The sequence below is a fragment of the Podarcis cretensis genome (genome assembly GCF_951804945.1).
Source record: "Podarcis cretensis genome assembly, chromosome: 3".
In the NCBI taxonomy this organism is placed as follows: domain Eukaryota; kingdom Metazoa; phylum Chordata; class Lepidosauria; order Squamata; family Lacertidae; genus Podarcis; species Podarcis cretensis.
In genome coordinates this window covers 71,249,105-71,261,630 of record NC_137172.1, presented here as the reverse complement: position 1 = coordinate 71,261,630, position 12,526 = coordinate 71,249,105, and the positions used below count along the sequence as shown (strand labels likewise).

Below are 12,526 nucleotides of genomic sequence, written 5' to 3'. Positions count from 1 at the left end.
CGGTGGGGCGGGTACAGTCCTTGGTGGCAAGCATGGCCAGTGATCCAGCAGCCTTGTCTCGCTTTGCGGCTGATATGGACGGTTTTCTTCAACAATGCTCCAGTCAGCCTTCCACGTCTGCAAGGCCACCTCACCCAGTGGGGGCGTCGTAACCGGTTTCATCGGCATCTAGCGGGAATGGGGAAGAAGGGATGTCAGCTGGGGGCGTTGGAGTTGATTCCCAATTAACCCAGCCCCATTACTTACCTGCTGCTCGCGGCCGTTTGCGGAGGCCAAGTCATTCCTCCGGGAGGGCCTCAGGGAGGAGGAACCCTTCGGCATCTTCTATCTGTCGAGGCGGGATTGTCCAGCCTCCTGCTGAAGTGGCGTCGGGTTCTGGCCTCTCACGTGTTGTTTCCTCTCCAACAGCTCCAAGTTTAGCACAACCGAATCTTGATTCTGAGTCTTCTATTGAAGACAGTTTACCAGTTCCTGCCAGGAGGTCTTCAGGCGGAAAACGTCGCCGCAGGAGGTCTTCCCGGAAGCATGCCAAACGGAGAAGGGATGACACTTCTTCATCCTATACTGGTACGTCATCTTCGGGTTCTGATGATGAGTCGGGTAACTCAATGGAACTTTATTGGGGTTTTGGAGAAGTGGCTTCGGGGCTCCCGCGGTGGGCTTGGAAACAGAGGGCCAACACGCACCGGGCGAAGTATGGGGCTGTACAGGAGTGTAGGGACGGCGTGTTGGTACCTGACGTTAAGGTCTCTACCAATTCCTAATCCAATATATTGGAGCAATCTTTCCCACCCTTCAAAGATTTTGAGGTATTTTCAGAGTCCACATCAAGATGGACAGCTGCCAGTCATTTTAGTCAAAATTCCATGAAAGCTATTTCACAGTAAACAATGCCACATGCAGAAATGGCTCATTTTGTTTTTGTTTATCATCTAAAGCTAATGTTTTCAGGAATAACTTTGCATAAAAAATACACTTGATGCCCTCCTGTATTCCCCTTGCTAAACTGTCCAAATTTATCCTGCAAAACACTTTCAATGTCTTGGGCTTGGGCAGCTCCACAACTTTGTCTACCTCCCGTACCTCAGAGCACTTAGAACCCCTGGGATCTTGCACTGCTCAAAATTGGGGTGGCATGCAACAGGATGGCATCCAAAATTTGCTTTAACCCTTTCTCTCCACTCCATGATCCCGATGGAAATTCCTCCTTTTCAATCTGACCCATGAAGGAGATTGCTATGGGCATCAAACATACACAGTCCATTTCCCCCACTTCTTCCCACATATTCCCCACGCACCCTCAAAATTGACTCTGAGGGGGGGTCAGGAGAACCCCAAGAACAGTGCAGAAGGAATGAAGGTGAGGAGGGGTTGTGCCAGCCAGCAGGCTGGAATGTTTGTCCTGATGGTATGATTGGAAGAGCGTGTAGTTGAATTCCACAAACAACAAATAAATAGATGACATGAGTGAGTCGGATGATTTACATTGCCGTCTGGGCAGAAGCAGAGGTAGTTGCTCTGGCACCCGGGCGTGGGGTGAGCATATCAGGGGGGCGCCATCCACGGAAAGCGGTGAGCATATTTTTGGGGGGCAGCACAGTAATGTGACCCCCCCCTCAGGAATGACTTCCGGGGTGGCCCACACCCCGCTTCCTCCGCCAGTGCATCTGGGACACCAATAGTTGGTTAGTTTGCTTATTTTAAGAATATTTTTTATTAAATTTCAATTACAATAATCCTATGGTAACCTCATTATAACATTGCCAAATTAAAACACAATTTCTAATCCCAATAGATATCCTGGGATTCCTTAACATTTGCACATGGGGTCAGAAATTAGGACATGTTGGAATGTAGAAAGAGAAGAAGCGGACAGTACAAATGTAATTTTATTGTGGTGTTTTTAAAAAATTAATGCACATATTTGAACATTAGGAAACTATTAAGCCTCATGAAAGTATTCTGCTGAATCTTATAAATACAGCTGGATTAAATGCATATAGTGCACTTTATTTCATCCTTCCAGGCTGAAGGCAGACTCATGATTCCTCATGGATGTCCCAGCAGAACTTGATGGGCAGCTTCTCCATTCTCTCCTTAAAAACGCTGTCAAACCTTTCACTTTGTGCGACTGTCATCATGTTCTTCCAGTCTCCAACAGTGCCTGGCCCAGGAAGCAGACAGAAAGAAAGTGCATTGTGGTGGTCAAATAAATATCCACAACTCCAGATATATTCCATCCCTAGATGCAATTGTCAGGTGAAAATGTCAGGGATTCTGCAAGCAGCACAAAGTCAGTTTGATCTACCATTACCTTACCTTTGTGAAGAAAACCTCCTATATAATCAAGGAAAAAACAACAGGGAAAGTACATAATAGAACAACTCTAAAATTAGGAAATTACAGAAAGTGAGAGTTTCATGAAGACTGGAAAAATGAAATCACCATTACTTGGTAGCTATCACATATCAGTGTAAATATCAGGTGAATCTGTAGGGGATTCTACAAGCAGCACCAAATCAGTTTTTCTACCATTAACTTACCTTTGCGAAGAAAATGTCCTTTGTTGTGGTCGACGAGATCTGTTGGCAAGAACTCATAGTTTGCCCTGGGATCTGCTTTCATTTTATTAAATGTAGCCTGATCCACAACAACATCCACCTCCTTTTCCGTCAGTCTCTTTCCCAGGAAGTTGCATAATTTCAAGACACAGCTTCTCAGATCCTAAAATGGAACGTGGTTTTAATGCCAGGCCATCCACAATAGAGAAACCTGACAGCCTAGAGACTAAAACTCATGGCATAGGCAGGATTACAAGCAGGGGAAACAAGCAGCCTGCATCTTTACCTGCCTAGTTTGGAATAATTGGCATTGCATCATATTGCACTTTCATTGTTGCTTTTATTCCATGTGCCATGCAGAATGCTTTATATTCTGGGGCACAAGTAAATAAATAAATGTCCCTGTTGAAGACACAAGGGACGTTCTGTGACATCTCTCCTCAGCATCAGAGGGCCTGTGAAATGACATATCTTGCTTGGGATCATGACACTTTATTTATAGCCCCATAATCCCTCAGGGGAAATGGTTGCAGCGCATCTTTGCAGTCTAGGGTCTGAAAGCTGCACTCAAATGCATGGCCTGCTCGGCTTTGAAAAATATTTTGGAAAGGAAGCGAGACCAGCTGGGAAAGCAGCAGCTGAGGGCACATGAATAATCAAATTGCTTCCTTCCTCCATTTTGTAAAGGAGAGTTTTGATGGATGTTTAATATCAGACTAGATAGCATTTTGATAACTTACCTTCTTCATTTCTTCATAGGTAAGAAACAGAATATTGAAGTCATCCTTGTGAGAGTACCAGCCTTCCACATGGTCCAGCCATAAACTTCCAAATACTGATAGGAGAAATGTTGATTTGGGATAAAATGTAGATCAGACTTTCTTTAAAAAACAACAACATTCAGACAGAAGCAGTACGAACATATAAACTCCATTAAAACAATTTAAAGGAATCCTTTTAAGAACCAGCAGTGGAACAAACCATTAAACAGAAACTGAATTAATACCATCCACCTTCATCAAACACTTTCTCAGAGAAGGAATTTGCAGAAAAGTTCTGCATTTTAAGGCTCCCTGCTGTGCTTCCCATCCCAATGCGATGAGAGAGTGATGGGTGGGCTGAGATCAGTCTAGCCTTCCTCCAGCCCCCTTCCTTCCCACTCTGGCAGTTTCCTTATATGGTGTGGAAGTTAATACTTGCAACATTTAGAGAAACTGTCTGGGTTTCTCACTTAACTTGACACAAATATCTACACTTGATTAAGGATTAGGTGCTGCACCTTGTAATGATTTGTAGCTGCTGCATCCTGATGCAGACAGCATAGAAATCCACCTGATTTCCTTTGGGAGATGGCCAGATCTATACCCTCCCTTCAGCATCAATGAACACCAGTCATCAGTGGAATAAAATGTTGTAGTTGGAGTCTCAGTTGGAGACGCTTTGTGATGCATGGATGTGGAATTTCCTCAGAGTAACCTATGGCATCAGACATGGCATTCTGAAAAGGTTCCTTAACACAGAGAGAAATTCTTTAATCTGTTGTCAAAGGATAAAGATGAAGGGACAAGAGTGATTCATTTTAGAGTAGCAATTCATCCTTACCCTTCCCAGCCAAAAACCTCTCCATGAAAATTCCAAAATCTTCTATCTCTTCTAATTGGACTGCAGTTTTGGAAAAATGGTAAAAGGAAACCAAGACATCCTTTGGGTTTCTGGCCACATAAACAACCTGCAGGAATAACAACAAATTCTTTCGATTCCTAAAATAATAAATGGATGGATCTCAGATATCTCTTGTTGTGGATTCTTGGTGCTTCCAAGTTGCTTTACAGCCCTGGCAGCCTCACCCTCTTTTGCAGCATGAATGTCACATGCACAGTGCAATCCTATGGTGTCAAATGAGCTTATTCTTATTAAGTCTGTTGGATGGCACCCTTGTAACGAATGCCATTTTTTTCTTTTTTAAAAATACTTTTATTTTGCTTTAAACAAATACATATAAATATAGACAACCAAAATTACAAAAGAAAATTACTTAATAATGATAATAATGAAAAAAGCTAAAAAACAACAAAAAATATCAAAGTACATGGCATAAAACATAAGAAGAAGGATGATAAAAAAAGGAAAGGGAAAGGGAAAAGGGAAAGGGGGGAAGAAGAAGAAGAAGAAGAAGAAGAAGAAGAAGAAGAAGAAGAAGAAGAAGAAGAAGAGGAGGAGGAAGAAGAGCCAGAACACAGAAAGGTCACAACAGATTATTATTCTTATCAATTCTCTCGATCTGCATTCCAAGGAAACCCTCATCTTGGTATCAGGGAACATTTATCTATGAGGTATCATTCTAAACATAACCAGTTCTTTCTTGCTGAACCCTTATCCCCTAGATAATTATTTAAACATTCCCATTCTTCTTTCATCATCTTTTTAAGTTTATCTCGTATTGCATCTGATAGCTTTGCAAGCTCCAAGTACTCGCACAACGAATGCCATGTTTTGAATGGGCTGCAAGATGGCTGAAGACCACCATATAAAATGGATGCTGTTGATGAACTATTCATAAATTGTGCTGATCAAAGAGCGAATGGAATGTGCATGTTCTGGCAAAAGTACTGTACCTGCAAGGAAGCATAAAGTCTGGCTGTGCAATGCTAGTTACAAACAATGAGTATTGTACTATGCCAAAAGTTACAGAAGACCAGGTGCAAAGCATGAGAGTTGAGATATGCCAAGAGCATGCTAAGGGTGGAAGACTGCCAAGAACATGTCAAAGGCAATGAGAAATGCCAATATTCAGATGTGCATCAAAAAGGACTATATAAGATCAGGCTTTTCAGGAGGGTTGGTGTGTCGGATGCAGCCAAGATCCCGCTGTCCTCCCACCCGATCCAGAAGAGTGGTGAGTGTATGTGTGATTGTGTGAGAAACTGAGTGCATGTTCCCTTGTCTTGTTATGTGTTCTGCTTGTTAATCAACAAAGCAATGTTATGTAGAAATTCCAATATATTGGTTGTCTGACTGCTTACTTGTGTTCTGCCTGAAGTGCACTGAATCTCAGATAAAAGAACCTGTTTTATTCTTAACACCCTCCAGGACTTTTACTATGGTGGAGCATAAACTCTGTGATGTTTAGAAGTCATGGGAATTATTCCAAGCTCAGGGTGCACAGAGCATTATTCATTCATATGGACAATGGAATTGCAGCTGGATGAACTGCCCTCAAAAACGGAGAAATGTTAACGGAAACTGAGATGTTCATTTAAATAAGGCAAGACAAACATTGAATATGATCAAATAATAAATGTGCTGTTTCCTACTTTTGCTCTTCTGTTCCTTAACCCTTTGGGTACTAAATAGTAGGGTAGATGGGAAGCAAAGAGGCGAGGTGATGGACGACTGACGTAATCCACATTGCGGACATTGTACTCCAGCCACGGAACCCTGTCTAGTAAGTCGACTTTTTCCGTTCCATCTCGGTGGCCTTCATGATAAATCAAGCTCAAAATATTTTGAGTCCATATTGTGCCTATAAATGAGAATAAGCATACTTAATTTCATTCATATGGGGACATGGGCGGTGCCGTGGTCTAAACCACAGAGCCTAGGGCTTGCTGATCAGAAGGTCATGGTTTGAATCCCCACAATGGGGTGAGCTCCCATTGCTCGTTCCCAGCTTGTGCCCACCTAGCAGTTCGAAAACACATAAAACTGCAAGTAGATAAATAGGTACCGCTCTAGCGGGAAGGTAAATGGCATTACTGTGAGCCGCTCTGGTTCTCCAGGAGCGACTTGCCATAGATTCCCGCATATAAGAAGACTTTTTAACCCTGGAAAAGAGGTTAAAACATCGTGGGTCGTATTATACACTGGGTATTGGCGGCGTACGGCGGGCTTCGCAGTGGGAGAGGACTGCCTGGTGTGGAGCCTGCCCCCCCCCACTGTTTCGGAAGCAGCAGCAGCTGGCGACGGGCTCTGCTCAGCGCCGGGTGGCTTTCTCGTGGCGCAGAGCTGCCCAGCGTATTAAGCAACTGGACTTATAAGACGAACCCTCAAATTGCAGCTGCCAGTTTGGTGGGTCGTCTAATATGCCCAGTCACCTAATATGCCGGAATCTATGGTTGTCATGCTGGCCACATGACCCACAAGCTGTCTGCGGACAAACGCCGGCTCCCTCGGCCTATAGAGTGAGATGAGCGCAAAAATCCAGAGTCATCCACGACTGGACCTAATGGGAGATCTGGGCTAGAAATGAGAGAGAGGCAGGGAATCAACACAGCAAGCAGAGGCAGATTTAGGGACCTGGCTGCACGGGTTGCCAATGCAATCAATGCATTCTAGGAACAGGAATATTGTCAAATGGCCAGTGGGACAAACATAATAGGCAAAAGGCAGTTGCAGAATCCTTTCTTCATGTCACCCGAGTCCTAAATGCCTATACAATGCAGAACTTCCCCTCTCTCTCCTCTCCCACTCCCAGTTATTGTGTCCTCCCCACCCCACCAACCCTCCAAGGCAGATTTGGGGAACACTGGGGACACAAGGGGAGAGAAGAGTGAAGGAAGTTCTGGTGTGGAAGTGGAAGTTATTGAATGGAGGGCACAACTGCATTGGATACGGACCCCTGTTAATATTGGCAAAACTGTGGCAGATAAATGCTGAAATAAAGGGACACAGTATGAAATTTCTTAAGAATAGAATTTTACAACCACCATTTTACCACCACATACAAAATCCTGAAAGTCAGTGAATATAAGCAAGCACATTATTTCAAAATTATCCAGGTAACCAGGTAAGTTCCGTACTACCCACATTGACCTCAATTTTGCATTTGGTTTTAAACCTGCGTTAGGATAATACAGATAATATGTAGATATATGTGGGTATCCGTCAGGGTTGAATTGAAATGATGGTTCAACCTACAAAAATGTACTCTTACCTGATTTTGGATAAGTGACTATAAATACATCACTGTCTCTTATTTCAAAATCCTCCAGGGAATCTAAGTACTCCACTGAAGCCCGTTCTGGCTGGAAATAAAATCCTTTGTATGTGAGAAGGTATATCTCGGCTGGTTGCATTGCCTGCCTAAGAATAAAGAGAAGGGAATAGTTGCTGAAATAAGATGGCGCCCGGCACACTCCCCCTGTGCCGATGGATGCCTGTGCTGATAGAAAAAACTTGAGCTCTCTTTGCAGCTCTTATCAGAGATCTGCAGCGGCAGAAAATGTTGCCTTGTGTGTGGATAATAAATCAGACTGAACACAGGCTTCTTGCTAATCTCTAACAGCCTTTAAGGAGAAGAAAAACATCATAAATCAGTCGCGGCGAGAGAGCAGGCTTTCTTCCGTCTCTCAGCCAAAAACGAAAGTAACTCACACACAAAGAAAGATTCCCGTATGTGAACATAACCATGCCTCAGAATGTGAGACATCACCCAGAACTGTTTAACCCTGTAAGTTCTGATTCTCCTCAATAGTTCCCTCTATTATATGACAATGGGAAATCACAAAGGAATAGAGGTGTCATTTTGTCAAATCCTACTCTTTTTGCAGACCCCGTAGCAGAATCCCATGCTTCTCTTCCATCACAGGTGAGCAACATAAAGGTCCATCATTTAAAGTACAGAGACTTGACCCATCATTGAGGCACAAAGCATTATTTTCCCCTTGCTTTAAGTGTTTTTTAAAATGGTGCTGCTTTCAACTCAAAGCTGGCTTTGCCCTACACAAGAAGGCTTTTCTCTCTCACCCTGATATAGTTATTTCTCAAGTTCATGTGTGCAGCATGCAAAATAGCAGCCCTTGGCCTCACCTTATGCTGCCTGGCATCATAGTTTGGTCAGTGCTGCTATCCTGACACTCATTCTTGTACTCAGGGGAGGTGGGAAGGAAGCAAAAACTGCTCCCTGGAAATGGATCCAGGGGAAATGAAAGACGGAATCTGTTGGGAACTCTTGCCATTTCCTCCTGGGTTCTTGATCAGCTTCAAGAAATTGGGATGACGTATATTCCGGGCTTCCTGGGACCAAACCATAGATGTGCCTGAGGATCACAGGGTGGCAAACAGAAAGGTACTGGTCACCGCCCATCTGGCTTCCATTGCCAGCTCTGGCTGAAACTGTTGCTGAAATGTGGTGCCCAAGGACGTTCCATGGAGGGAATGCTGCCCTCAGCTTCATCTATGATAATACAGAGAGTTGGCTCGACATACAATGGGCCCTGTAGGGGCAGGTGTTCCCATACTGAGACACCACTGCCAAAATATCCCTTTCTTTTTTTGTCTCCTCCCTGCGCCAATTTATCTCCTCCCACGTAGCGTCTGACAAGGATGGCACTTGCAAGGGTGGGCTCAGTTCATGATATAAGGAGGCGGGGAATTGTTATGGGAGGAAGTTCAAGGCTCCATTGGGTGCTGAGGAAACCAAAGTTGTCGCCAGTGTGTTGCTTGTCTTTTATACCTGTTGGGACATTTCAGGCCATAATATATAATATGATGCATGACATCGAGATGTACCACCTTGTGCTATTATAGATGAATGGGTGCTTTATAAACATTTAAATAAAAATAAAATCCATGGCTTAAAAGTGATAAAGAAATAAAGTGCCATGAAGACAGAAAAATCACTTTAATTCTCTATATAAGTCTTGTGTTTCATCGCTAAGAAATGCAACAATCTTTTAGTGGAAAACATTGTATGTCCAAAATAGTAACAAGAAAAATACTCCGTTTGATTTTCCAATATATAAATTAAGGGTTGTATCCCATGCCGAATGAGCAGGGTTCCACTTGCACAATGGGAATTCACATTCAGTACCCTCAAAATAACTATTAATCTCTGGTAGCACAAATGTTGCATTCTGTGTGACACCATAAAAGAATATGAACTGTGACAAGAGTTTCCATGCATCTGATGAAATACCTTATTGCCCCTCAGAACTCTTGCAAGAAAGAGTAGATTCGGTAGTCCTGCTTTTCCTTGTCATTCGGTAGTCCTGCTTTTCCTTGGAAAGTTTAATTTACAAGAAAATTTACCTACCTTTTGTTTTTAGAGTCAAAAAGTGTGGGAGGGAGAGGGAGAGACCGATCTCTTCTGCAGCTTGGAGCATTTCAGCTTTTCAAGGCTCACGTTCAGAGCTCTCAAGGAAACTGCTTTATAGAATTCTGTTAACTAATAAGAGTTTGATTAAATCGATGGCTCCTCTTTAGTAAATAATTCCTGGCAAGTTATGCAAGAAAAGAACGGTAACACAGAAGCATCGAGGCATAAAATGTAAAGAACAACAGGGGAAGAACTTGTTTCACACACATGCCTGCACTCACTTACACCCCGATAACGCCCAACTTTAACTCTTCTCACTATGAGAAGTGAGGTTACAGGGAACAGACAGAGGGCCTTCTCGGTAGTGGTTCCTGCCCTGTGGAATGCCCTCCCAGCAGATGTCAAGGCAATAAACAACTATTTCACTTTTAAAAGTCAACTGAATGCAGCCCCTTTTAGGGAAGTTTTTTTTTTAAAAAAATAATAATAATAACAACAACAACTTTATTATTGCATTAGCCGTGTGGCCATAGCATAATATACATAGAAATAACAGCATAAAATAGGGGGGGAGGTAAAGGTAGATATCGTCCAAGGCGAATACGAGGATAACAAAAGTGACAGGGGATTTAAAACATTGAGTGACAGAGAATGCAAAAACAGGTTCGATTGTGCGGCATATCGACTACGGCTGTGGTGTTAAAGAAGAAGTTGGTGCCGCTTTCCTCTTCATCACACTAAGCAGGAAGTTAGCTGTCATCTCGGTAATCCAACAGTCAGAATCCTGCAGAAGAAGGGACACTATCCAGGGCTGGATTGGGAGATGAAGCTTGTTCACGAGAGGAATTAGAAATATTTATTACTTTGAAAGCTTACAAAAAAGAAAAAAGAGGGGAAAAACAAAAACAAAAAACAAAAAGCAATACAATACAATATACAAAACACAACCTTAACACAATAAACTAAACAGTACAAAACAAAAACGATTTAAAAACATACATCATACCTTTTCCATATTCTATCTTTCATTCCCTTGTTTCATCGACCTCCTCTCACTTCCCTCTTTGTATTCCACTTCCATTAATTGTTTCAGCAATTCCTTTCCATCTTTCTCTATTTTCTATCATATTTTCTATCATATTCTATCTATTTTCTAACATATTTTTGATCTTATTTCCATTAAAATTAATATACGTATTTAATTTTAACTCCTTATAGCATTTCTACTAAGGCCATAAAATTTCATTCCAACATTTTTCTATCACTCATTAATTTTAGAATATTTCTATATATAGACTAAGTTTTCCAATCTTCTTCCACCATCTCCTCTCCCCGGTCTCGGACTCTGCCAGTCACTTCCGTCAACTCCATACAGTCCATCAACCTGGAGATCTTATGTCCGAGGCTCTTAACTCTTTTCCAAGTCCCTTCTGCAGGTCTTCTTCATATTCTTTGATGCTATAGAGCAGATCTCGGGGAAACTCCGACCTATCAATACTTTTGTTCCTTCTCGACAGGTCAGCCAAATTTCCATAGTTGAAGCTAACGTCCATGAAGTATTTCAGAGCATGTTTCAAAATTCCTCCAAATCTAAAGGCCCCCAGAACTCCAGTCTCCTCCTGACCCAGATCCCTGTCCCAAAAGTCAGTTAATCCCTGCATGGGGGGATCTTTCCAACTTTCCTTCTCCAACCCAGGCTGGGCTTCGATCCTCAAAATCTGACTTTTTCTGGATTCACTCATAAAAGGCCTCAACTTATAGTCCTCAATTTGCCTCTGTAAGGCTACAACAACTTTCTCCTTCTCCTTTTCCACATTTTGTTCTGCTAAAGTAGATTCCTGCAGCAAGTCCTGAATAATTTCTGTATTGGTGCTCACTTTTTGTCCCAAATTAATCACTTTTTGTCCCAAATTATCAGTTTTAGTAGCCATAACGTCCGTCTTTTTGTGAAGCTGTTCCAACGAATAGCTTATCTTGCATAATGCAATCACTAAGGCTTCTCCTGTCGACATTCTTAAATGGTCCAAGGTCAATCCTTGATTCTCACAGCTCTTATCCTGCAGCTGGAGATTCCCCAGCTCCACTCTTGTAACAGTTTCAAAAGTTCCCTCTAGAGGGAAACAGTCTCCACTTGTATCAATCCTTTCAAGCACAGTTCCAAAAGTAAAGTTAGTTTCAATTTTAAGTTACTTTTCCTCCTTTTTAAACACAGAAGAGGACAATGGAAACAATATATTTCTCTTATTTAACTAACTGTCAACATACGTTTTATTCACAGTTAATGAACTCTCCCAAAACGTCAATCTACTGGCAGCCCGTTCCAGGTTCAGAGCAGTGGTAATTTAATTTTTATCACTCTCTCCTGCAGGTTTACACGATCCAAAATTTCTCCCCTCTTCTCCTGCTTCCAAGGGGGGTTTAATGATTTTAATTTGATGGAGGTTTAATCCTTTACATAAGGCTTTCCAAGACCTTAGCTTGCAGCTTCTTTGCTTCAATCTATTTACAAAAGGGGAAGGCGGACTTCCTGTTTGAAACCTTCCCGTTTCGGTACCAAATTACCAAATTAAGACATTTGTAAAATCCAATTTTCCGTTCTACTCATGGGTAGTTGTTTAGAGTCAAATTGTCCACAGGAAAAAGTCAGGGCTCTCCAGCAACAGCAATGCGCCTTCCCTCCATGAAAAAAGCAGTCAATTCGAAGCACCGCGCCACTCACCCCATGTCGCTCCAGATCCCCGAAACCGGGTCTCCCCGCAAGTAGGGGAGGTGCAAAAGGTGCCAGCCGAATCCCACGTTCAGAGGCTTCTCCCGCCTGTGATTTTACTGGGTCTCCGCCTTCGCCATGGTGGTCAGACCCTGATTTCCACGGAGCAAATTCCTCCCAATCGGAGGAACTCCGCCATTGGCGGAGGCGCCAACCCGGAAG

At 42.7% G+C, this 12,526-nt stretch overlaps 1 protein-coding gene across 1 annotated transcript; it reads right to left on the bottom strand.

Moving 5' to 3' along the window:
• Nucleotides 1-1,871: 1,871 nt before the first annotated feature.
• On the bottom strand, nt 1,872-9,708 carry LOC307213391 (amine sulfotransferase-like). The gene is made up of 7 exons (XM_079971254.1): nt 9,595-9,708; nt 7,495-7,639; nt 5,876-6,084; nt 4,164-4,290; nt 3,302-3,396; nt 2,544-2,724; nt 1,872-2,164 (listed from the first exon to the last, which is right to left on the bottom strand). Exons 2-7 carry the CDS (start codon nt 7,634-7,636, stop codon nt 2,040-2,042), a joined length of 879 nt encoding a protein of 292 aa, XP_079827380.1. The 5' UTR covers nt 7,637-7,639; nt 9,595-9,708; the 3' UTR covers nt 1,872-2,039.
• Between the last annotated feature and the right edge of the window lie 2,818 nt (nt 9,709-12,526).

Bases quoted from the DNA above. Each gene is read 5' to 3' on its own strand.
- LOC307213391 (XM_079971254.1), bottom strand. From the start codon at position 7,636: ATGCAACCAGCCGAGATATACCTTCTCACATACAAAGGATTTTATTTC. The intron at 4,291-5,875 runs GTAGGAAACAGC...TTATTCCTGCAG, and splicing joins TAAGGAACAGAAGAGCAAAA to GTTGTTTATGTGGCCAGAAA. The intron at 3,397-4,163 runs GTAAGGATGAAT...TTCTCCTATCAG, and splicing joins GAGGTTTTTGGCTGGGAAGG to TATTTGGAAGTTTATGGCTG.